Source organism: Salmo trutta, chromosome 27 (genome assembly GCF_901001165.1).
Source record: "Salmo trutta chromosome 27, fSalTru1.1, whole genome shotgun sequence".
Lineage (NCBI taxonomy): Eukaryota > Metazoa > Chordata > Actinopteri > Salmoniformes > Salmonidae > Salmo > Salmo trutta.
This window is the reverse complement of record NC_042983.1, coordinates 36,362,858-36,385,775: the sequence shown is the minus strand read 5'-3', so window position 1 is coordinate 36,385,775 and position 22,918 is coordinate 36,362,858. Positions and strand designations below refer to the sequence as shown.

General features: G+C 43.9%; 1 protein-coding gene across 9 annotated transcripts in view; it reads right to left on the bottom strand.

Annotated features, from left to right (window-relative positions):
- The window catches only part of LOC115164972 (serine-rich coiled-coil domain-containing protein 1), a 110,514-nt gene that overhangs the window by 10,991 nt on the left and 76,605 nt on the right, over positions 1-22,918 (bottom strand). The window contains exon 10 of one of the 9 annotated variants that reach the window (XM_029717944.1): positions 853-2,099. The exons of 6 other annotated variants lie outside the window; for them this stretch is intronic. In XM_029717944.1, the coding sequence (XP_029573804.1) occupies positions 2,040-2,099 (60 nt within the window). In that variant the 3' untranslated portion in view covers positions 853-2,039. Of the gene's footprint in view, positions 1-852; positions 2,100-22,918 lie in introns of those variants that run through there. 2 more of the 9 variants (XR_003870039.1, XR_003870036.1) reach the window with 2 other exon arrangements.

Sequence of the window (22,918 nt, the reverse complement as noted above, 5' to 3'; positions counted from 1 at the left end):
GACCAAGGCGCAGCGTGAATATCGTTCCACATATTTTATTATAATGTGAAACTATGCAAGACATACAATAAACCATAAACAAAACAACAAAACGTGAGGAAGAGGTGCTACATACACTAACTCAAAATAATATCCCACAAAACAAAGGTGGGAAAAAGAACTACTTAAATATGATCCCCAATTAGAGACAACGATGTCCAGCTGCCTCTAATTGGGGATCATCCAAAAAACCCAACATAGAAAACCAAAAACTAGACCCAAACAACATAGAAAAATTGAACTAGAATAACCCCCCTCTGCTTTCTATGAAAATGCCATTTTTTGTTACAAATTTAATCAGAGCCATGTATAAATGTACATTCACTAATAATGACTGCCTTATTGTAGCAGGTATTAGGCTATAGAAAATAACAGGTCTCATCAACCATCTCTCAAGCCCACATGCTAGTCATTAGTCAGCTAATCTTCATATTTCAAGTGTATAGTGCCAACTTGGATCTATTTGCTACAGTAGCTGACAAGGTTGAACAGTTGAATACTTATGCACACACCCTTCTGTCTGTCTTCAATGGTTTGAACAGCATGTTAGCCTTCCCACTTTGTTCAGACGTTGAAATCAAGTGGCCTACATTATTTCTCAGAATGAGAACAAGTTGCCAATTCCTTATATAAAATTGTGTTTTATGCACATATTGCACATTTATAAAACACAGACTAGACAGCTAGTATAACAGCCTTTGGCTAAAATGCTGCTAGCGGTACGTGGTACCCCAATGCTGTGCGTGACAAACTGGGCATTCATGTTCCGGAAGCAATGTTCACTCTGGTTTTAGTAGTCTTTTCTGAGCGCAATTTGAGTAGTTGAGACATAAAAAGGGTATCGTTAGAAAAGTGAACTTATCCTTTATTACAGTATAATAATGTCTCAATGTGTTTCGGTGTCTATATGACCAATTCTGTTGGACCAAACCTCAAATACAAATAGCGAGTTGAAACCGCTTGTCAGAGAGGAAGATGTGACCTTTCAACTTTGTTGGCGTAGAGGCTTGGTGTGTAAACCATAGACGAAGAGGCAAAGCGAGAGGTTTAACTCTCTCTAAAATCGGTCCAAAATAAGGCCAATGTGTTTCTATAGGCTTATTTTGAACCTAAGCTTGTCGCCTGCCTTCCCGCCTTTGGGACAACGACTCTCAATGTTAGGGCGGAGACGTGCATCTCAACATTATATACAGATCTCTGGTGTAAATGCAAAGGTGCACACAGCACAAAGGAGCGAAGGAGACGAGACCAAAAATACAACATGAGAACAAGCAAACATAAACCTTGATTCTTGCGATACCGGCACTTGGAATATCACGCAAAAACACATTTGAATTAATAAAATTAATTCGATATAACCCCAGCCCTCAGCACGCAGCCCTCAGACCCAGCCCTCAGACCCAGCCTTCAGACCCAGCCTTCAGACCCAGCCTTCAGACCCAGCTCTCAGACCCAGTCTTCCGACCCAGTCTTCCGACCCAGTCTTCCGACCCAGTCTTCAGACCGAGTCTTCAGACCCAGCTCTCAGCCAGGCTACTTAATGAGCTTTAGGCAAACTAGTCTGGCAGCACATCACCACCCTGCGCCAACCACCCACCCACTCCATTCCGCTGCACACAGCCCAGTACAAAGCCCTGCACACAGCCCAGTACAAATTGCCCAGTACACAGAAATCCGAAATCAAAATGGGAGATCACAACAAAGAGAGGCTGTGAAGAGGTACAGAGGAAAAAACAGAGAGAGAGAGAGAGAGAGAGAGAGAGAGAGAGAGAGAGAGAGAGAGAGAGAGAGAGAGAGAGAGAGACAGAAAGAGCGAGAGAGACAGAAAGAGCGAGAGAGACAGAAAGAGCGAGAGAGAGAATTGGCTGGAAGTTGGAGTACACAAGGCTGGTAACACAATGATGAGGGCTGATGGAGCGCGGAGTTGATGGGAGGCAGAGCTCCATGCACATCAAAGCTACCCGGCGCCTACTGCTACTGCAGCCCCCCTCACGCAACTGTCAGCTCTGCAGATAAGATGCTTTACTGGGCCCGTCTTGTTCTCCCTGACAGCACAAGACCTGGATAAACAATAAGGAAAATATATATCAAAAGGGGGAAAAGGAGGCGAGGAGAAGAGAAGCAGCTGATAAATTGAGTTTGCATCAGATAGTATCTCAGATGTCTATAGAGGCTGATAATGTTGCAGCTACCAGCGTGTCACATCCTGAAAGCAGCTGCCATGCTTGACTGCACTCTATTCCTGCTCAAAAACAGCCAGAGAGAGGAGAGATGGAGTGCAGCTAGCTAGCTTGCCAATCACGTGTCAAAAAAGACTGGACTGGAAGTACAATGCACACCACAGTGTGTCGACAAGCGTTCCAACAGAACACATTGTACTGCACACGCACACGCGCACACACACACACACACACACACACACACACACACACACACACACACACACACACACACACACACACACACACACACAGTCTCTGTCTCACACACACACACCACACACAGTCTCTGTCTCACACTCACACACACACACACACACACACACACACACACATGCACGCACACACATAAGTAAGACATGTATACGCAAGCATGCACGCGCACACAATAGAGTACTAGACCGTGCAACAGTAAGCCTCTATATTATGATGTAGACTGAAGATAGACTGAAGACAGAAATAAGCTGAATAGACACAAATTATAATAAAAGACCAGGTTGTAAAAGGCCACTGGGATGGATTGTGAGAGCAGTAGCTCTGGTCCAGGGCATTATACAGTAGCTCCATCCTCTACTAGAAGAAGTTTGTAGACGAACGCACTAACACCCTGGACCAGAGCTATGAGAACAGTAGCTCTCCTGCTCATGTCTCTTTAAACATGTTGAGGCAAACTGTCATTCAAACTGTCATTCCCCAATCATGACATAGCAGTGCCTGGGACTTAGGGCTTGATCAGTGCAATGACCTACTAGGCAAACCACTAGCTGTCTGTTCTTCTGGCAGATGTGAAACTGAAACACAATGACAAACTCCTCAGTCATCACAGTGATCACAACATCCAGACTGACATTTGGCTCTGGGGTGAAGTTTTACACTTGGTACAGATCTAGGATCAGTTTCTCCTTCCCCAATTCTAACCTTAACCATTAGTGAGGAAAATGCAAAACTGACCCAAGATCAACTTCACCCTACACGCTGATATTGGCAGGAAGGGTTGTTCAAGTCCACAAAGGCACCAAGCTCCACACCATAGAAGAGTTAACATTAGAAGTACATGTGTTGTAGAGTGAAACACACCAGACCTCATCACACCGTTAGAATCTTTGTGTACAGACAGGCTCAACGCTGTTCTTGTACCTGTGTACATGGTAGAAAGTAGCAGGGTTAAAATACAGCTCCAGAACCTCATTGCTAATTCAGATATAGCCCTTAAACCAGAGGCTTTCCATAATTAGGTTTCAGGAAAATTAGTTTGCAAAAGTTATTTCTCTAATTATGTTTTAATGATGTATTTTCAATCTGAATAATTTAATATTTTGTACAAAAAAAAGCCCAAGTTAGACATCACCAACCTACATTGTACAGCAGAATGTCTTGCATTCTCTCTGAATGTCCCATTTTTATCTTGTGAGATTCAGCATAGACAGACCAGACTCTCTGTCTTTTGTAGATGGAGACAGTAGAACTGCTATGTGCACACACACATACACGTTGTATCCCTGTTGCTGTGGTTATGACCATCACAGGGTAGCCGTAACAGAGTACAGCAGTAGTAGTAGCAGTAATACCGTATCATCACTGACAGTAATGTTTGCGAGGTAATAATAAAATGTCTAAAAACTTAGTTTTTTACTACTACTGCTAGTACTCACTCCTACTAGGGCAGAAAGACTTTGTACCATGTTTTGGTAATGAAGTATCTGATTATGGTCTACCCCGGGGTTCCCCAACTGGTGCCCCGTGGACCAACATTATACCTTCTTGCGGTGAATTAGAAGTCCCACAAATTATTTGTAAATTAAGTTCTGGACCTCGACCATCCGCTCAAGAAAAATATCGTCCCGCGGCTGAATCTAGTTCATGATCCCTGATCTACCATATGTGCACAAAAAGAGAGAGAGAAAGAGAGGAGAGATAGAAAGTGAGGAGAGAAGGCGAGGAGAGAGAGAAAGAGGAGAGGGGAGAAAGAGAGGAGAGAGAGAGGGGAGAAAGAGAGGAGAGAGAGAGAGAGAGGAAAGAAAGAGAGGAGAGGGGAGAAAGAGAGGAGAGAGAGAGAGGGGAGAAAGAGAGGAGAGAGAGAGAGAGGAAAGAAAGAGAGGAGAGGGGAGAAAGAAAGGAGAGGGGAGAAAGAGAGGACAGAGAAAGAGAGGAGAGAGAGAGAAAGAGAGGAGAGAGAAAGAGAAGAGCGAGACCATGTCCTTCATGGGCCTCCGGAGTGAACCTGTCACATGTCATTCCTGGCCAGGCTAGTGGGAGACTGCTGCCCCGACGGACGGACGGACAGACAGACAGACAGCTGCCTGTCTCATGTCTCCCTCACCTTGGGGGCCCTGACAGCAAGGGCCAGCGCCGCCCGTCTCGTGTCAGTCCCATTGACCGGCCTGAAGGGGGGAGGAGGGTTGTACTGAGGCCCTCATTAATTACCCCCATTGTATCCTCTGACAGCCTGCTGAGGGAGAGGGCTCGCATCCCACATCGAACAGCAGTTCCAAAGTCCCGTCTCGGGGTACAAAAACTGCACACACACATACACACCACACGTGGACACACAGCTTTGACGGCCATCTCCAAGGTCATTCTGGAGACTGATATTGAGAGGACAACAGGGCAAAGGCTGATACATTGTAATCATAGCAGAGACAACACAGTTGATGTTTGGACATGGAGTGGAGGGCAGCCGGACACAAGCAGAAAATACCCTCACGTTTAACAGATCCTACCATTCTATTGGGGAAGACTAGCGGTTAAGGCATTGGGCCAGTAAACGAAAGGTTGCTGGTTTGAATCCGCGAGCCGACTAGGTGAAAAGATCTGTTGATGTGCAAGTCACTTAACCCTAATTGCTCCTGTAAGTAGCTCTGGATAAGAGCGTCTGCTAAATGTAAAAATGTCATTCTGAAAGCCAACCAATGGGCCTCCCGGTTTGTGTGCTTCTTCAACCTCAGACTAGCCTGGGTACCAGTCTGTTGTGCCATCATGTTTGGCATGACGAAAAATGGGAAGGAGTGGCATGATGGCATAAACAGATTGGTACCCAGGCTTCCTCCTACTATTCTACGAATAAAAAACACCAGTTTCTGAAAACATCAAGAGTACAAAACTTCAAACTGGGTCACTCCCGTAGTTATCCGGCCTCTAAGGACATGAATCAATCAATCAAATGTACTTATAAAGCCCTTTCTACAGCATCAGATGTCACAAAGTGCTATACAGAAACCCAGCCTAAAACCCCAAACAACAAGCAATGCAGATGTAGAAGCACGGTGGCTAGGAAAAACTCCCTAGAAAGGCAGGAACCTAGAGAGGAACCAGGCTCTGAGGGGTGGCCAGTCATCTTCTGGCTGTGCCGGGTGGAGATTATTACAGTACATGGCCATTTAAGGCCAGATGAAGCAAAATGTCACACAACAAGTCCTGTTTGGAGACAGAACCTCAGGTAACTTTGCTTGGAGTCTGGCACAACACACACACTACACACGCACAACACACACACAGCGTTCTCTCAACACAACAGAAACACGTGTGTGTGTGTATGTGTGTGTGTATGTGGGCTGCCTCGCTCAGAGGACCACATGAAGAAAGAACACAGCCAATTTATGCTTATCAGATTTGATGTTATCACTGAATATTCATCTGCCATATTTGTCAACAGAATATTCTTACTATGTGCCTCAAGGCTATCCGGAATGTGCAGATTCCAAAAGAATACCCTCATCAATATGCATGTTTCTCTGCTTTCATTAATGTTGCAGTAAATTGTTTCAGGGCGCCGTCTCTGCATCCACAAACTGAAATATTAAACCAGACGGGCATGTGGCAAATCTGCTATTGCTCTCCTCAGTCCAACTGGAGTAGAGTGAACAGCAGGCATAGGAGAGGAGAGGAGCAGGGAGAAGAGAAGAACAGGAGCAGAGGGGAGCGGAGCAGAGGGGAGAGGAGCAGAGGGGAGCGTGCATGGTTCTGGTACTTGTGTGGTTCTGGTACCGGTTCCAGACAACATTTTTGCTTATGTATCAATCTGTGGACACCATAGAATGAAATGGCTTGCATTGAGCGATATCCGTGGTTCTCTACCGGATGTGTGACGTAGGATGGGAAATCTGAAACCACTTGAAGCTGGTATGTCCCTCCTACCATTTCAAATAAAATAAAATTGTATTTGTCACAAGCGCCGAATACAACAGGTGTAGAACTTACCGTGAAATGCTTACTTACAAGCCCTTAAAAAAAAAAATAAGCATTGTTGGTTAAGTAAGAAAATATTTGGCAAAACAAGATATACAGGGGGTCCCGGCACTGAGTCAATGTGGAGGCTATATACAGGGGGTATCGGTACCGAGTCAATGTGGAGGCTATATACAGGGAGTACCGGTACGGAGTCAATGTGGAGACTATATACATAGTATACTATATACGGCAGTCCTACAATCTAAGCTAGATGCCCTCAATCTCACACAAATCATCAAGGAACCCACCAGGTACAACCCTAAATCCGTAAACATGGGCACCCTCATAGACATTATCCTGACCAACTTGCCCTCCAAATACACCTCTGTTGTTTTCAATCAGGATCTCAGCAATCACTGTATCAGCGATGCCTGTATCCACTATGGGTCCGCGGTCAAATGGCCATCCCTCATCACTGTCAAACGCTCCCTAAAACACTTCTGAGAACAGGCCTTTCTAATCGACCTGGCTCGGGTATCCTGGAAGAATATTGACCTCATCCCGTCAGTCGAGGATGCCTGGTCGTTCTTTAAAAGTAATTTCCTCACCATCTTAGATAAGCATGTCCCTTTCAAAAAATGCAGAACAAAGAACAGATAAAGCCCTTGGTTCACTCCAGACCTGACTGCCCTTGACCAGCACAAAAACATCCTGTGGCGGACTGCAATAGCATCGAATAGACCCCGCAATATGCAACTGTTCAGGGAAGTCAGGAACCAATACACGCAGTCAGTCAGGAAAGCAAAGGCTAGCTTTTTCAAGCAGAAATTTGCATCCTGTAGCTCTAACTCCAAAAAGTTTTGGTACACTGTAATGTCCATGGAGAACACGAGCACCTCCTCCCAGCTGCCCACTGCACTGAGGCTAGGTAACATGGTCACCATTGATAAATCCATGATAATCGAAAATTTCAATAAGCATTTCTCTACGGCTGGCCATGCCTTCCTCATGGCTACTCCAACCCCGGGCAACAGCTCCACCCCCCCCCGCAGCTACTCTCCCGAGCCTCCCCAGCTTCTCCTTCACCCAAATCCAGATAGCAGATGTTCTGAAAGAGCTGCAAAACCTGGACCCGTACAAATGAGCTGGGCTAGACAATCTGGACCCCTACAAATCAGCTGGGCTAGACAATCTGGACCCTCTCTTTCTAAAACTATCCGCCGCCATTGTTGCAACCCCTATTACCAGCCTGTTCAATGTCTCTTTTGTATCGTCCGAGATCCCTAAAGATTGGAAAGCTGCCGCGGTCATCCCCCTCTTCAAAGGGGGAGACACTCTAGACCCAAACTGTTACAGACCTATATATATATCCTACCCTGCCTTTCTAAAGTCTTTGAAAGCCAAGTTAACAAACAGATCACCGACCATTTCGAATCCCACCGTACCTTCTCCGCTATGCAATCTGGTTTCCAAGCTGGTCATGGGTGCACCTCAGCCACGCTCAAAGTCCTAAACGATATCATAACCGCCATCGATAAAAGACAATACTGTGCAGCTGTCTTCATCGACCTGGTCAAGGCTTTCAACTCTGTCAATCACCGTATTCTTATCGGCAGACTCAATAGCCTTGGTTTCTCTAATGACTGCCTCGCCTGGTTCACCAACTACTTTGCAGACAGAGTTCAGTGTGTCAAATCGGAGGCCCTTTTGTCCGGACCTCTGGCAGTCTCTATGTGGGTACCACAGGGTTCAATTCTCGGGCCGACTCTTTTCTCTGTATATATCAATGATGTTGCTCTTGCTGTGGGTGATTCCCTGATCCACCTCTACGCAGACGACACCATTCTGTATACTTCTGGCCCTTCCTTGGACACTGTGCTAACAAACCTCCAAACGAGCTTCAATGCCATACAACTCTCCTTCCGTGGCCTCCAACCGCTCTTGAACGCAGGTAAAACCAAATGCATGCTCTTCAAATGTTCACTGCCCGCACCATCCCGCCCGACTAGCATCACCACCCAGGACGGTTCTGACCTAGAATATGTGGACAACTATAAATACCTAGGTGTCTGGCTAGACTGTAAATTCTCCTTCCAGACTCATATTAAACATCTCCAATCCAAAATCAAATCTAGAATCGGCTTTCTATTTCGCAACAAAGCCTCCGTCACTCACGCTGCCAAACTTACCCTAGTAAAACTGACTATCCTACCGATCCTCGACTTTGGCGATGTCATCTACAAAATAGCTGGATGCAGTCTATCACAGTGCCATCCGTTTTGTTACCAAATCACCTTATACCACCCACCACTGAAACCTGTATGCTCTAGTCGACTGGCCCTCGCTACATATTCGTCGCCAGACCCACTGGCTCCAGGTCATCTATAAGTCTATGCTAGGTAAAGCTCCGCCTTATCTCAGCTCACTGGTCATGATAACAACACCCACCCGTAGCACACGTTCCAGCAGGTATATCTCACTGATCATCCCCAAAGCCAACACCTCATTTGGCCGCCTCTCCTTCCAGTTCTCTGCTGCCAGTGACTGGAACGAATTGCAAAAATCGCTGAAGGTGGAGACTTATATTTCCCTCACCAACTTTAAACATCAGCTATCTGAGCAGCTAACCGATCACTGCAACTGTACATATTCCATCTGTAAATAGCCCACCCAATCTACCTACCTCATCCCCATACTGTTTTAATTTACTTTTCTGCTCTTTTGCACACCAGTATTTCTACTTTCACATCATCATCTGCTCATTTATCACTCCAGTGTTAATCTGCTAAATTGTAATTCTTCGCTACTATGGCCTATTTATTGCCTACCTCCTCATGCCTTTTGCACACACTGTATATAGACTTTCTTTTTTTCTACTGTGTCATTGACTTGTTTATTGTGTTATTGGCTTGTTTATTGTTTATTCCATGTTATTCCATGTGTAACTCTGTGTTGTTGTCTGTGTCACACTGCTTTGCATTATCTTGGCCAGGTCACAGTTGTAAATGAGAACTTGTTCTCAACTAGCCTACCTGGTTAAATAAAGGTGAAATAAAAAATAACAAAATATACAGGGGATACCGGTACCGAGTCAATGTGGAGGCTATATACAGGGGGTATCGGTACTGAGTCAATGTGGAGGCTATATACAGGGGGTATCGGTACCGAGTCAATGTGGAGGGTATATACAGGGGGTACCAGTACCGAGTCAATGTGGAGGCTATATACAGGGGGTATCGGTACCGAGTCAATGTGGAGGCTATATACAGGGGGTACCGGTACCGAGTCAATGTGGAGGCTATATACAGGGGGTATCGGTACCGAGTCAATGTGGAGGCTATATACAGGGGGTACCGGTACAGAGTCAATGTGGAGACTATATACAGGGGGTACCAGTACAGAGTCAATGTGGAGACTATATACAGGGGGTACCGGTACCGAGTCAATGTGGAGGCTATATACAGGGGGTACCAGTACCGAGTCAATGTGGAGGCTATATACAGGGGGTATCGGTACCGAGTCAATGTGGAGGCTATATACAGGGGGTACCGGTACCGAGTCAATGTTGTGCGGGGGTACAGGTAAGTCGAGGTAATTGAGGTATCATGTACATTTAGGTAGGGGTAAAGTGACTATGCATAGATAATCAACAGCGAGTAGCAGCAATATAAAAAAAGGGGGTCAATGCAAATAGTCCGGGTAGCCATTTGATAAACTGTTAAGCAGTCTTACGGCTTGGGGGAAGAAGCTGTTAAGGAGCCTCTTGGACCTGGACTTGGCTCTCCAGAAGCGCTTGCCGTGCGGCAGCAGAGAGAACAGTCTACGACTAGGGTGGCTGGAGTTTAGGGTTGCAGAGTCGGAAACTTTATAGAAATTTTACATGGGAAGTTCATTCCGGGAATTTGCAGATTTTTGCTTAAATTCATAAAAAAAAGTTTGCTTGGGATACACAAGGCAATTCTAGGTCTTGTGGCATATTTTGGTTAAACTATCCCACCACTCAATGGAATTGCAACCATCTGCATGCATAGTGCATTCTTCCATCACATGTGCAGTGCACTCTTCCATCACATGTACAGCTGATTCTCAAGACCTTGCACACTAATGAGATGCTATTGAGCCCAAACTCCTACACTGTCTTAGGCAAGGACTTCATGCTCTCTGGTAAGTTTTGATTACAATACTGGGTGAGGTGAATATATTTTACAGGACATACATGATTTTTTGTTAACTGGTAAATAGTAGCCTACAGTAAATTGTGTTTAAATCATTTCTAACTTGTTAACAATTTCTGCTAGTTAGTTTTTGCTACCATGTGGATTTTAGCTTGCTTGAGCCTGCTAACTGAGTAGTGTTAATTCACATGTTTCCATGCATGTTTCATTTAAAAAATATATATCTTACAAAGCAGTTGTTTAATCTAACTGCTTAACTTTTTATCTGTACATGGAATTGTATTGGGCTTTTTTAAAACTTTTTTTATACTCTTTACAGGAAAATGCCATGGGCACTATCTGATGTGTGGAGACATTTCACTGCAGCTAATGTAGAAGGAAAAGCTGTGTACATTTGCAAATACTGTGCCAAATCATATGTGAAGAATGCAACAAAATGCGGAATCATCTGGCCAAGTGCATAAAGTTCCCTCAGCGCTCACAACAAGCAACCTCTGACAAAAGTCCCTCTACTTCTATTCGAGGTGAAAACGATGAATCAGACACCTTATCGATAGCAACAGCTCATGGTCCTTCTGGAATCAGAAGTTTTTTTGACTCAATGGAGGAATGTAATCAGAGAAATGCTGATGAATGTCTTGCTCGAGCTATGTATGCAACTGCTTCACCTCTGATGCTCTCAGGCAATGTGTATCGGTAGAGATTTCTGAATGTTTTTCACACAAACACCAAAGCATGCAACAGGCTGACAAATACAAGGGTTGAAAAATTGATGGCCATCCGGGCAAATTTGAGGCTTTTTGAGCCTGACAATGAGCCATCCTCAACAAGGTTGGAAAGTGACAGTGACGATGAGGCCTCATAGTCTGATGTTCAAGAGGTGGACACTGAGGAGGTCCAGGGAGAAGACATGGAAGCCTGAGAGGAAGACAACCAAAGCTTTAGTTTCTAGACTATCATTTTACAGATGTATGTTGAAAATGTTTTTGGGAGATGAGAGAGAGATCATTGGGGATAATTCAATATTCCGTTTCTTTTGTTGTTCAGTGAAATCACCCCATGTGAAGAGTCAACTAATTTAATTAAAGTTCAATTCGTAACTCAATAATTTTTTTATTGTCTATTGGAAGGATTTAATAATTTGATAAGGTAAAATATGATAAGGTAAAAGGTTATGTTTCTGTCTCCATATGATATGGTAAATATATCCAATGCAAAAAACATCTACATTTAAACGGTATTAATATTAATTTGCATAAATTCCCATTAATTCCCATATATTCCCGTTAATTCCCACAGAAAGTTTCCACCTCTGAATATTCCCCAAAATGTGCAACCCTACTGGAGTCTAACCATTTTGATGTGAATGGGGGCGTGCTCAGCCTCCCTTTTGCTGTAGTCCACGATCATCTCCTGTGTCTTGATCACGTTGAGGGAGAGGTTGTTGTCCTGGCACCACACTGCCAGTTCTCTGACCTCCTCCCTGTAGGCTGTCTCATCGTTGTCAGTGATCAGGCCTACCACCATTGTCTCATCGCCAAACTTAATGATGGTGTTGGATTCGTGCGTGTCCACACAGTCGTGGGAGAACAGAAAGTACAGGAGGGGACTAAGCACGCACCCCTGAGGGTCCCCGTGTTGAGGATCAGTGTGGCAGATGTGTTGTTGCCTAACCTTACCACCTGGGGGCGGCCTGTCCAGGATCCAGTTGCAGAGGGAGGTGTTTAGTCCCAGGATCCTTAGCTTAGTGATGAGTTTTGAGGGCACTGTTGAAAGCTGAGCTGTAGTTAACGAACAGAATTCTCACGTAGGTGTTCCTTTTGTCCAGGTGAGAAAGGCCAGCGTGGAGTGCAATGGAGATTGCTGTGGATCTGTTGATCTGTTGGGGCGGTATGCGAATTGTAATGGGTCTAAGCTTTCTGGGAAGATGGCGTTGATGTGGGCCATGACAAGCCTTTCAAAGCACTTAATGGCTACAGATGTGAGTGCTACGGGTTAGTAGTAATTTAGGCAGGTTACCTTGGCGTTCTTGGGCACAGGGACTATGGTGGTCTGCTTGAAACATGTAGGTATTACAGACTCGGTCAGGGAGAGGTTGAAAATGTCAGTGAAGACACTTGCCATTTGGTTAGCGCATGCTCGGAGTACACGTCCTGGTAATCCGTCTGGCTCTGCGGCCTTGTGAATGTTGACCTGTTTAAAAGGTCTTACTCACAGTGTTGCTTGCCTCGAAGCAAGCATAGAATGCATAGAAGACTCTTTGCCTGTTTGTCGGAGGGCATAGCGGGATTTCTTATAAACGTCCGGATTCGAGTCCCGCTCCTTGAATGCGACAGCTCTAGCCTTTAGCTCAGTGTGCAGTGCCACCGCTTGCCACTTGGGAGGCCCGTAATCCATGGCTTCTGGTTGGGATATGTACGTACGTACGGTCACTGTGGGGACGTCGTCGTTGCACTCATTGATGAAGCCGGTGACTGATGTGGTATTCTCCTTAATGCCATCGGATGAATCCCAGAACATATTCCAGTCTGTGCTAGCAAAACAGTCCTGTAACTTAGCATCCGCATCATCAGACCACTTCCGTATTGAGCGAGTCACTGGTACTTCCTGCTAGAGTTTTTGCTTGTTAACAGGAATCTGATTTGCCAAATGGATGGCGAGGGGGAGCTTTGTATGTGTCTCTGTGTGTGGAGTAAAGGTGGTCAAAAGTTTGATTTCCTCTGGTTGCACATGTGACATGCTGGTAGAAATTAGGTAAAATTTATTTAAATTATCCTGCATTAAAATCCCTGGCCACTAGGAGCGCCGGTTCTGGTTGAGCATTCTCTTGTTTGCTTATGGCCTTATATGCTGACTAAACCGTCCAGCATTGCCCACTTGTTGATTTTGTCCATCCACACCAGACTAGATCAGGCTACGCAGGTTGAAATATCAAAACAAACTCTGAACCAACTATATTCATTTGGGGACAGGTCTAAACATATGAAACATTCAACACCATTTAGCTAGCTAGCTTGCTGTTCCCATCTAATTTGTCTTGGGATATAAACAAAGGGATGTTATTTTACCTGAAATGCACAAGGTCCTTTTTTTATGGATCTTTGTAGAATTTTGACCCATTTTGAGTCACACAAAATCGTGTGTTCTTTACTCCTACAGAAAATCCATAAATAAAAGGGGAAACCTAGTTAGTTTCTAGTAATCTATCCTCCTCTGCCTCCACCTTCTTCTTCTGTGGATTTTATATGGCGGTTGGCAACCAACTTTAAGGTGCATTACCACCACCAACTGGACTGGAGTGTGGACCCCAGTTCATCTTTCAAATCACCCACGTGGGTATATGCTCCTAAAAACCAATGAGGAGACGGGAGAGGCAGGACTTGTAACGCGTCAAGCATAAAAAAAAGGACCAAGTTCTATTTTAGCGCCTGGCAACGGTTTGGAGCAGTTTGGATTAAATTATTTTGCAACGGTCGCGCATGTAACACGAGTGGTGTGGTCAGCTCGTTCAGTGCTGTCTTAGTACCAGCATCGGGTTGGGGTGGTAAATAGACAGCTACGAAAAACATTGATGAAAACCCTCTTGGTAAATAGTGTGGTCTACAGCTTATCACGAGATACTCTACCTCAGGCAAGCAAAACCTAAAGACTTCCTTAATATTAGAGATAGCGCACCAGCTGTTGTTGACAAATAGATACAGACCACCACTCCTCGTATTACTGGAGGTTGCTGTTCTGTCTTGCCAATGCACGGAAAACCTAGCCAACTGTATATTATCCATGTCGTCGCTCAGTCGGTGAAACATATAGACGGTAAAGGCGGATTATCCACTCGCCGACAAATTTTCACCAAGCACCCGGAGCTATGCCCCCCTGTATTGGTGTCTCCTCTTCAAGCGAATTACTGGGATTTGGACCTGGTCCGGGACGAGCCGTATATCTTTCCCTCCGAATTGTCAAAGAATACATTTTCGTCCAGTACGAGGTGCGTAATCGCTGTTCTGATGTCAGTGGCAGAGACAGTGGCAGAAACATTATGTACAAAAAAAGTTACAAACAACGCAAAAACCCAGAATTTGTGTTAGGTTGTGTCCTAAATGGCACCATATTCCCTATATAGTGCACTACTTTAGACCAGAACCCTTATAGTGTGGGTTAAACATGCTCCCTGAAGGAGGGGGAAACAAAAAGGTATTGACCAGCTACCTGCCTGATTAAGGATCCAGAGCCTTCTGAAGAAAGGTATTGATCAGCTGCAAGCCTGATTAAGTATCTAGAGTCTTCCGAAAAAAGGTATTGACCAAATAGACAAAACTGACTAAGGATCCAGAGCTTTCTGAAAAAAAGTCTTGACCAGCTACCAGCCTGATGAAAGATCCAGAAGCTTACAATTCTCTCATTCATCCCCTCTCCTCTCCCTTGTAACTATTCCCCAGGTCGTTGCTGTAAATGAGAATGTGTTCTCAATCAACTGACCTGGTTAAATAAAGGTTAAAAAAAAAGAAAGGGAGACTCCAATTCCATGTTGGATAAAAGAGAACGCAACACAACCTTCCAACATTTTCAATCTGGTGCAAAACAAAATAGATTTTTAGCAGTATTTTTCTGTGTTGTAATTCTTCATGTACATCCAGTCTACCCCATGTATTTATTCTACTCTCACTGGCCCCATCCCTGGAGGCACACACACACACACACACACACACACACACACACACACACACACACACACACACACACACACACACACACACACACACACACACAACAACTAAATGAGGCTTTGGTTTGATGTTTCATCTCTTTAAACACTTTACTCTGCTGCTACCTCCTGTCCTTGTTTCTCTCAGCCCTCCTGTGTGATATTCCTCCACTGATCTGGGGTTTGCTTCAAACATAAGGCAATTTTAATTGCTCTCTTAATTGTTGCGATCCCAGCCTAGCAAATGTAACGTTGAGTTCCTGAATTATATCCGTGTTAGTTGTTGCATAACTGCTGCTGTTATTACCGCTAATGCTGTCTTGGAGGTTCGTTTAAAATGTTTTCAATCAAGGTAATGCTGCATTTGTGTTTTTGATATTTGACATTAGTTTTAAGTACTGCCCAACACCATGCCTCTACAGGTTTGGCTTCGAAGTGTAATTTCTCTCTTTTTTTTCCATCTGTAATGTCTGGCTAGTAATTATCATGTATGAGGATTACCCGTTACACATGAGAGGAATTCTTTATATTAGCATAAGACAAACATACAAAGACATTACTGTAGTTTAATTACTGTGTAAGGACTTTGAATTCATGCGCTCAGTGAGCCAAGTGATCTAAATCAGGGCATAGGCATACACAGTGACAAATGAAACCAATATTCCTCAGGGACCGTGTTCTCTTGGTACAGACAGTCAAAGCCAGTATATGTTCCGACAAGTTCAGGGAGTTGTAAAAAATAACCTCGCCCTTCTCAGTCCAAAGGGAGGTGACGGGAGGCGCAGACCAAAATGTAGACAGTGCATGATAGAGGGAATAAGAGTTGCAGGGAATCTCTCTCTCTCTCTCTCCAACACACTCCACTTTCCTAAGAGAGGCTGTCTGGGGAGTCAGTCTAACTTCTCGCCCAATCACTTTATGATGTGCTTTTAAATCTGTGTCACCATGGCGCCCTTCTCCATTTTCTGCTCTGTCACCACGGCGCCCTTCTCCATTTACTACTCTGTCACCATGGTGCCCTTCTCTACTGCTGCTCTGTCACCCTTCTCCATTTGCTGCTCTGTCACCATAGCGCCCTTCTCTATTTGCTGCTGTCACCATGGCGCCCTTCTCTATTTGCTGCTCTGTCACCATCGTGCGCTTTTCCATTTGCTTCTCTGTCACCACGGCGCCCTTCTCCATTTTCTTCTCTGTCACCATGGCGCCCTTCTCTATTTACTGCCCTGTCACCATGGCGCCCTTCTCCATTTGCTTCTCTGTCACCATGGCGCCCTTCTCCATTTGCTTCTCTGTCACCATGGCGCCCTTCTCCATTTGCTTCTCTGTCACCATGGCGCCCTTCTCTATTTGCTGCTCTGTCACCATGGCGCCCTTCTCTATTTGCTTCTCTGTCACCATGGCGCCCTTCTCCATTTGCTTCTCTGTCACCATGGCGCCCTTCTCTATTTGCTGCTCTGTCACCATGGCGCCCTTCTCTATTTGCTGCTCTGTCACCATGGCGACCTTCACTATTTGCTTCTCTGTCACCATGGCGCCCTTCTCCATTTGCTTCTCTGTCACCATGGCGCCCTTCTCTATTTGCTGCTCTGTCACCATGGCGCCCTTCTCTATTTGCTGCTCTGTCACCATGGTGACCTTCACTATTTGCTTCTCTGTCACCATGGCGCCCTTCTCCATTTGCTTCTCTGTCACCATGGCGCCCTTCTCCATTTGCTTCTCTGTCACCATGGCGCCCTTCTCCATTTGCTTCTCTGTCACCATGGCGCCCTTCTCTATTTGCTGCTCTGTCACCATGGCGCCCTTCTCTATTTGCTGCTCTGTCACCATGGTGACCTTCACTATTTGCGGCTCTGTCACCATGGCGCCCTTCTCCATTTGCTGCTCTGTAACCATTCTTGTCGGTCTCTCCATGTCCTTGAACCACCATGGTTGACTGGCCCACATACAGTAAGACAAGCATGGGGGCTGGCTGCCTTGAACAGACCAAAATAGCAGGCTACTAAAGAAGCATATGTCAAACCATGCACACACACACACGAACACACACACAGTTTCAGTGGTAAAGGGTTGTCAAAGACAGAATATTCCTGCATTCTCTGAACATAAAAAATACCTTGCCTATGTGGCTGCTGTATTCCTTAGGCCTTGGAGAGGCAAAAACAGACTGACTTTTCACCAAGGCCACTCTCACTGTCCGCAATCTCATTTAAAAAAAGAATAACTCTACAGCTCGGTACTCTCTCGGGGCATGGAGGTTAAGTGCAACAAGAATGCTTACAGTAAAGAATGAGTCCCATGTCATATCTGTCTGAGAGGCCATAGCAACTGTTTCTCCCAGTCTCGCTCTCCCACATGCTCACGTGGGTTCCTCCTCTGCTGCTGTCCCCCTTGTCCCACTCACACTGTACAGTCTTCTGTCCAGAGAATTAGAAGAAGCTAATTAATTTCAGAATCCATTCCATTCTTATGAATTACAATCATAATTCTCCCTTTTGAAACATATGCTGATTGCATTGGTTTTCTATTAAGATGCTCTAAACCCTCCAATTAATTGTATTCCGGGTCGGCAATGTAAGAAGAACTGATGATCAACTGTTGTGTATATATATATTATTTTCCTGTGTGCGGATTGTAAACGAGTTCTCTTTCATTGCTTAAAATAGACGAGTTCAATTGAAAGGTTAGCGCAAAACCCAATCTGAAAACGTTTTTAATTGTGTCATCTTTAATGATGTGAAACTATTAAAGGGAATTTTTCAGAGTGTTTCTTTGAACTTTGTAGTAATTAAAAGGGGAATATGATGTGGCAATAGCACGTAAAAAAATACCTTCCCTTTTTTTGGCAATGAGAATATAACCGCAGTGAATCTCACCTTTTTTCATCTTTAATGCTTTATTATTGAACACTGAAAGTCATTAAAACATGTAAATCCATCTGTAGAATAGGCTTATCTGGCTATGGAGATCTGGAGTAGCCAGAAATAACCTTTCAGATCAACTTACCAACAATATCTAGTGAGTTTTGTCTTTTTTCTCAGCCACCAGAGGGAGCCTTGTAGAAGCATCACTAGCCCCAACCTACTAACAAGAACTATTTCTCTGGTTCAGAATGTACACCTGAACACAACTAAATATTCAGAGTAATATTTGAACAGGCCAATCATATGCCGGAGGTATTAAGAGCACTCAATGTAGAGATATTGGCAGGTGAAGTTATTGATATTTCCTGTTTAATAAAACTGCGCTAGCTATTGGCTAGCTTACCTCTGCTTTAGACATGTTTTTACAGTATTAAGAACAGAAACCATTGTATCTCCTCACTCAGGTATTCACAATCTAGACCAGACCTGGGATCAAATACTATTTCAGGTATTTTAATGAACCAGCCAAACAGGAAAGGAGCCTTAGACGAGAGATTTTGCCACTGGCCAATGCAGTGAAGCTACAGATGGCTCGGTATGGTCTTTCCTGGGACTCATACGGACACAGGTAGTCAGCACAGCTTGTGTTCATTACACACACCTCAACCATACTAAGCCCATGGGTGTGACATAGAAGGAGATTAGAGCATAGAACATAACACAAAGTCTGCATGAGAGTCAATGGTGCATCGGTCCAGGGGATAGAACCAGGTGCTCATAGTACATGACTCCCTAAGCACTATATGAATAAAACAGAGCAACATGCAATACTAAGCATGTTCAGTACTTTATGAGGGAAGAGAAACCCATTGTAACTTAGCTTGTCAACGTCTTGCTTGGCTAATTTCTCTCGTTCTGATGGGTAGCACTTGATTAAATCAGAGCTCTTTAATACAACCATTAAAACAAATAGCGGTAGTTGCGCTAATGAAAAGTAACGCTAATTTAATACTAGAAAAATCCTTTCACAATAGCCTCGATGACTTCGCTCATACTTATGGGTAATTAGCCCATTAACTGCACTTGTAGAGAGTATGAGTATCACGGCTGAATGTCAGCCGCAGTGGAACGATACCTCATATAACTGGTGATGTTGACAGGAGGGCTTTGATAAAAATTGTTTAGCCTTAGCCTTGCCATCACTGAATGCCTCAGGGGAACCGAGACCAAAAGCTCACAAAAAGAGCAGATTAATTTAATGCGTGCAGTCATGACAGGAAGCAGGCTTGACTTTTTCCAAACAGTTCTCAGTGGATTGTGGAGGAGTTGGTTCAAACCAATTTAACATCAAATCAATGACTTGTATGGGTGTCTGTTGAATCATTAATCCTTCCACTTTCATGTCCTGCTCTGGTACAAAAAAAAACAATAATATTAATAAGAACAAAATTAAGTATTTTTTCAGCATTCAGGAGTGTTACAAGCTTGAGCTAAAGGCCCCAGGAATAGACAGTGCCCTGCAGCAGTCTTAATACATCCCATCTGCCTGTCACTTACCACCACCGTCGCCACCCCGCCACTGCTCATGAGAGTTTAAGTTACAGGTTACATTTGACTACTTACTCCAAACTACAAAAAGATCATTGGCAGAAATCAGCAAAACAATGCTCTCTTTACACAAAAACAAAAAAAATAATAAAATAAAACGCTATTCACTGTACAGTGTCTCCGTTTAAAGTGGAATGGTTACCATAACGATAACACTGAGAACCTGAATCAGGTCTGTGCCCCCGTCTTTAATTGTGCGTTCACATTCCATTCTGATGAGGACATTGTTCAGCTAATTAGTGTAATTAGATGGGTCGCATTTAGCCTGACCCTCGATGGAATCGTGATCCCTCCATGCAGCACCTGACCTTGACCATGATCCACCAGAGTGCTGTGACTGAGTCACTGCCACACACACACAGTTCTCTTGACACAGCACATCGACAGGCAGCAGATCTCAACCCACACTCCACTCTAACCCTGTTTACAATGGCCACATCAATTAGTTACTTGTTTACCCAAGACCACAGGACAGACTGTCAAGCGGAGCCGCGAAGTCACACACACGCACGCGCACACACACACACACACACACACACACACACACACACACACACACACACACACACACACACACACACACACACACACACACACACACACACACACACACGAGCAAGCAAAGAGACTCACTGTTTGTTAGCGAGGATGGGTTCTTTTCCCATCATACTTTTTAGTCCACAGCGCCTGCCAGGTCTGCATTCTCTGCAGTATTATAACACAACAGACCAAAGCCCCTGCCTGGGCTATGATTAATGAAATTCCATTATATATGCCCTTCAGCGCGGCGTCTGCGTTTCACAGGATCAGAGGGGACGTTGGGCATTACTGATTCTCCGGGCTGGGTTTTGTGCTGCTGGCTGGACCTGCACAGAAGGGCCACTTCCACTGGATCAATGGAAGGTGAATCTTGGAAAACTTTTGCGAGAGGCCTGTCCACCGGACTCTGGGGCCTCTTTCCGCATTCATGAAACAGATGTCCCTTCATTAATAAGTCCAGGTTTGGAGTCGGAAAAATGTTAAAGCGAGAGACAGAGAGAGAGACAGAGAGAGAGAAATAAAGAGAGTGAGGGAAAGAGAGAGAGAAAGGAGAGAGAAAGAAAGAACAGCCTAACATGCACTAAATGAGCCACTCCAGCTCTGACACACGCACACACGCACGCGGCAGAGACTCGCTAGCCATGTAATTACTGTGCACTACAGTGAGTAAAGGGAAGGTGCTGAACGTTCTTATAGGCTACATATTTCACTGAGTGTCAACACACTGGGTAGGAATGCACTTAACTTTTATCACACAGTCAGTGTAGCGATAGTGATCACACGTTTAATGCTCCCACTGAGCAACTGTACATTAAATGTTCATGCAAGTTCCCTCTTAAAGCTCTTAGTTCGTACAGTTGACGCACACACACACACACACACTGACTGAGTATCTCTCTCAGATTCCAAATACTGTAAATCTACCAAAGAAAGGTCTGTTAATTGCTCACTTGAATATATGCAGTTTAAGAAACAAAATTCATCAAATATGCTGTCTAGTGCAGTCAAACAATATTCATGTATTAGCAATATCAGAGACTCACTTGGACCTTTCTTTTGAGGATGCTGAGATCTCTAAGCATGGATACAATTTGATCAGAAATAGATATGGAGGTGGAGCTGTAGTTTACATCTAGAGTCATATTCCAGCAAAACAACGTAAGGACCAATACTGGTTGGTTGCTGCTATAGGTTTGATGTGAAATATCTTGATGTAATTTGCTAAATGTTGGAAAGGTATCTGATAAAAATAGGGAAATATATTTTTGGGGAGATATATTGATTTTTTTTAACATCAACTGTCCAATGAGATAGAAACGTATTTCTGTTGCCAGTGTATGTAACCTGACCCAAGTTATGACATTACCAACCAGAACATAATAGGTCCGGTATCACATCATCAACTTGTAACGATCATATTTTTACTAAAATGGCTGAACATTGTTCTAAAGCTGTATCAGTGGCACTAGGTTGTAGTGATCATAACTTGGTTGCTCTCAATCTACCCAAGGTCCTAAAGAGGGTTCGATCAGGACTCATTTGTGGATGAGATTAAGAATGGGCAATGGTTAGAAGTGTGTAGTAAGGATGATCCTGAAATGTCACTGTTTATTAAATGATTTATGAGTATACCTGATAAGCACGCCCCTTTAAGAAAACGCACTGTCAGGTCAAACAGTGCCCCATGGATTGATGATGAGCTGAGAAATTTCATGATTCAATGTTATGATGCCAAAAAAATAAAAAATCAGCAGAAAAATCTAGCACTCTGTTTGATAAGAAAAGTTATTGTAAATTAAGAAATATTGTGACCAAGCTAAACAAAGGAAAAAAGAAGGGATTCTATCAGCACAAAATTGATGAAGGGTGATGGGGAAAAAACAGTGGAGAACGTTGAACGCTATTATGGGTAGGAATTCGAATATGTCCGCCTCTTTTGTTGAATCAGAGGGTATATTTATTACAAAACCACAGGACATTGCAAACTACTTTAATGAATATTTTACAGGCAAAGTGGACAAGTTGAGGAATGCTATGATTCCAACTGATGGCTCCATGTCATATACAGTTGAAGTCGGAAGTTTACATACACCTTAACCAAATACATTTAAACTCAGTTTTTCACAATTCCTGACATTTAATCCTAGTAAAAATTCAAATGACAAAGCTGGTGTAACTGAGTTTGGATTGTAGGACTCCTTGCTCGCACGCGCTTTCTTGCTCGCACACACTTTTTCAGTTCTGCCCACAAATGTTCTATAGGACTGAGGTCAGGGCTTTGTGATGACCACTCCGATATAGAGGTCGACCGATTATGATTTTTCAACGACCGATACCGATTAATGGAGGACCCAAAAAAGCCAATACCGACTATTCAGACGATTTATATGTCTGTAATAATGACAATTACAACAATACTGAAATGAACACTTTTATTTTAACTTAATATAATACAAATAAATAATGAAACATGCTCAATTTGGTTAAAATAATGGAAAAACACAGTGTTGGAGAAGAAAGTGAAATTGCAATATGTGCCATTTAAAAAAAGCTAACGTTTAAGTTCCTTGCTCAGAACATGAGAACATATGAAAGCTGGTGGTTCAA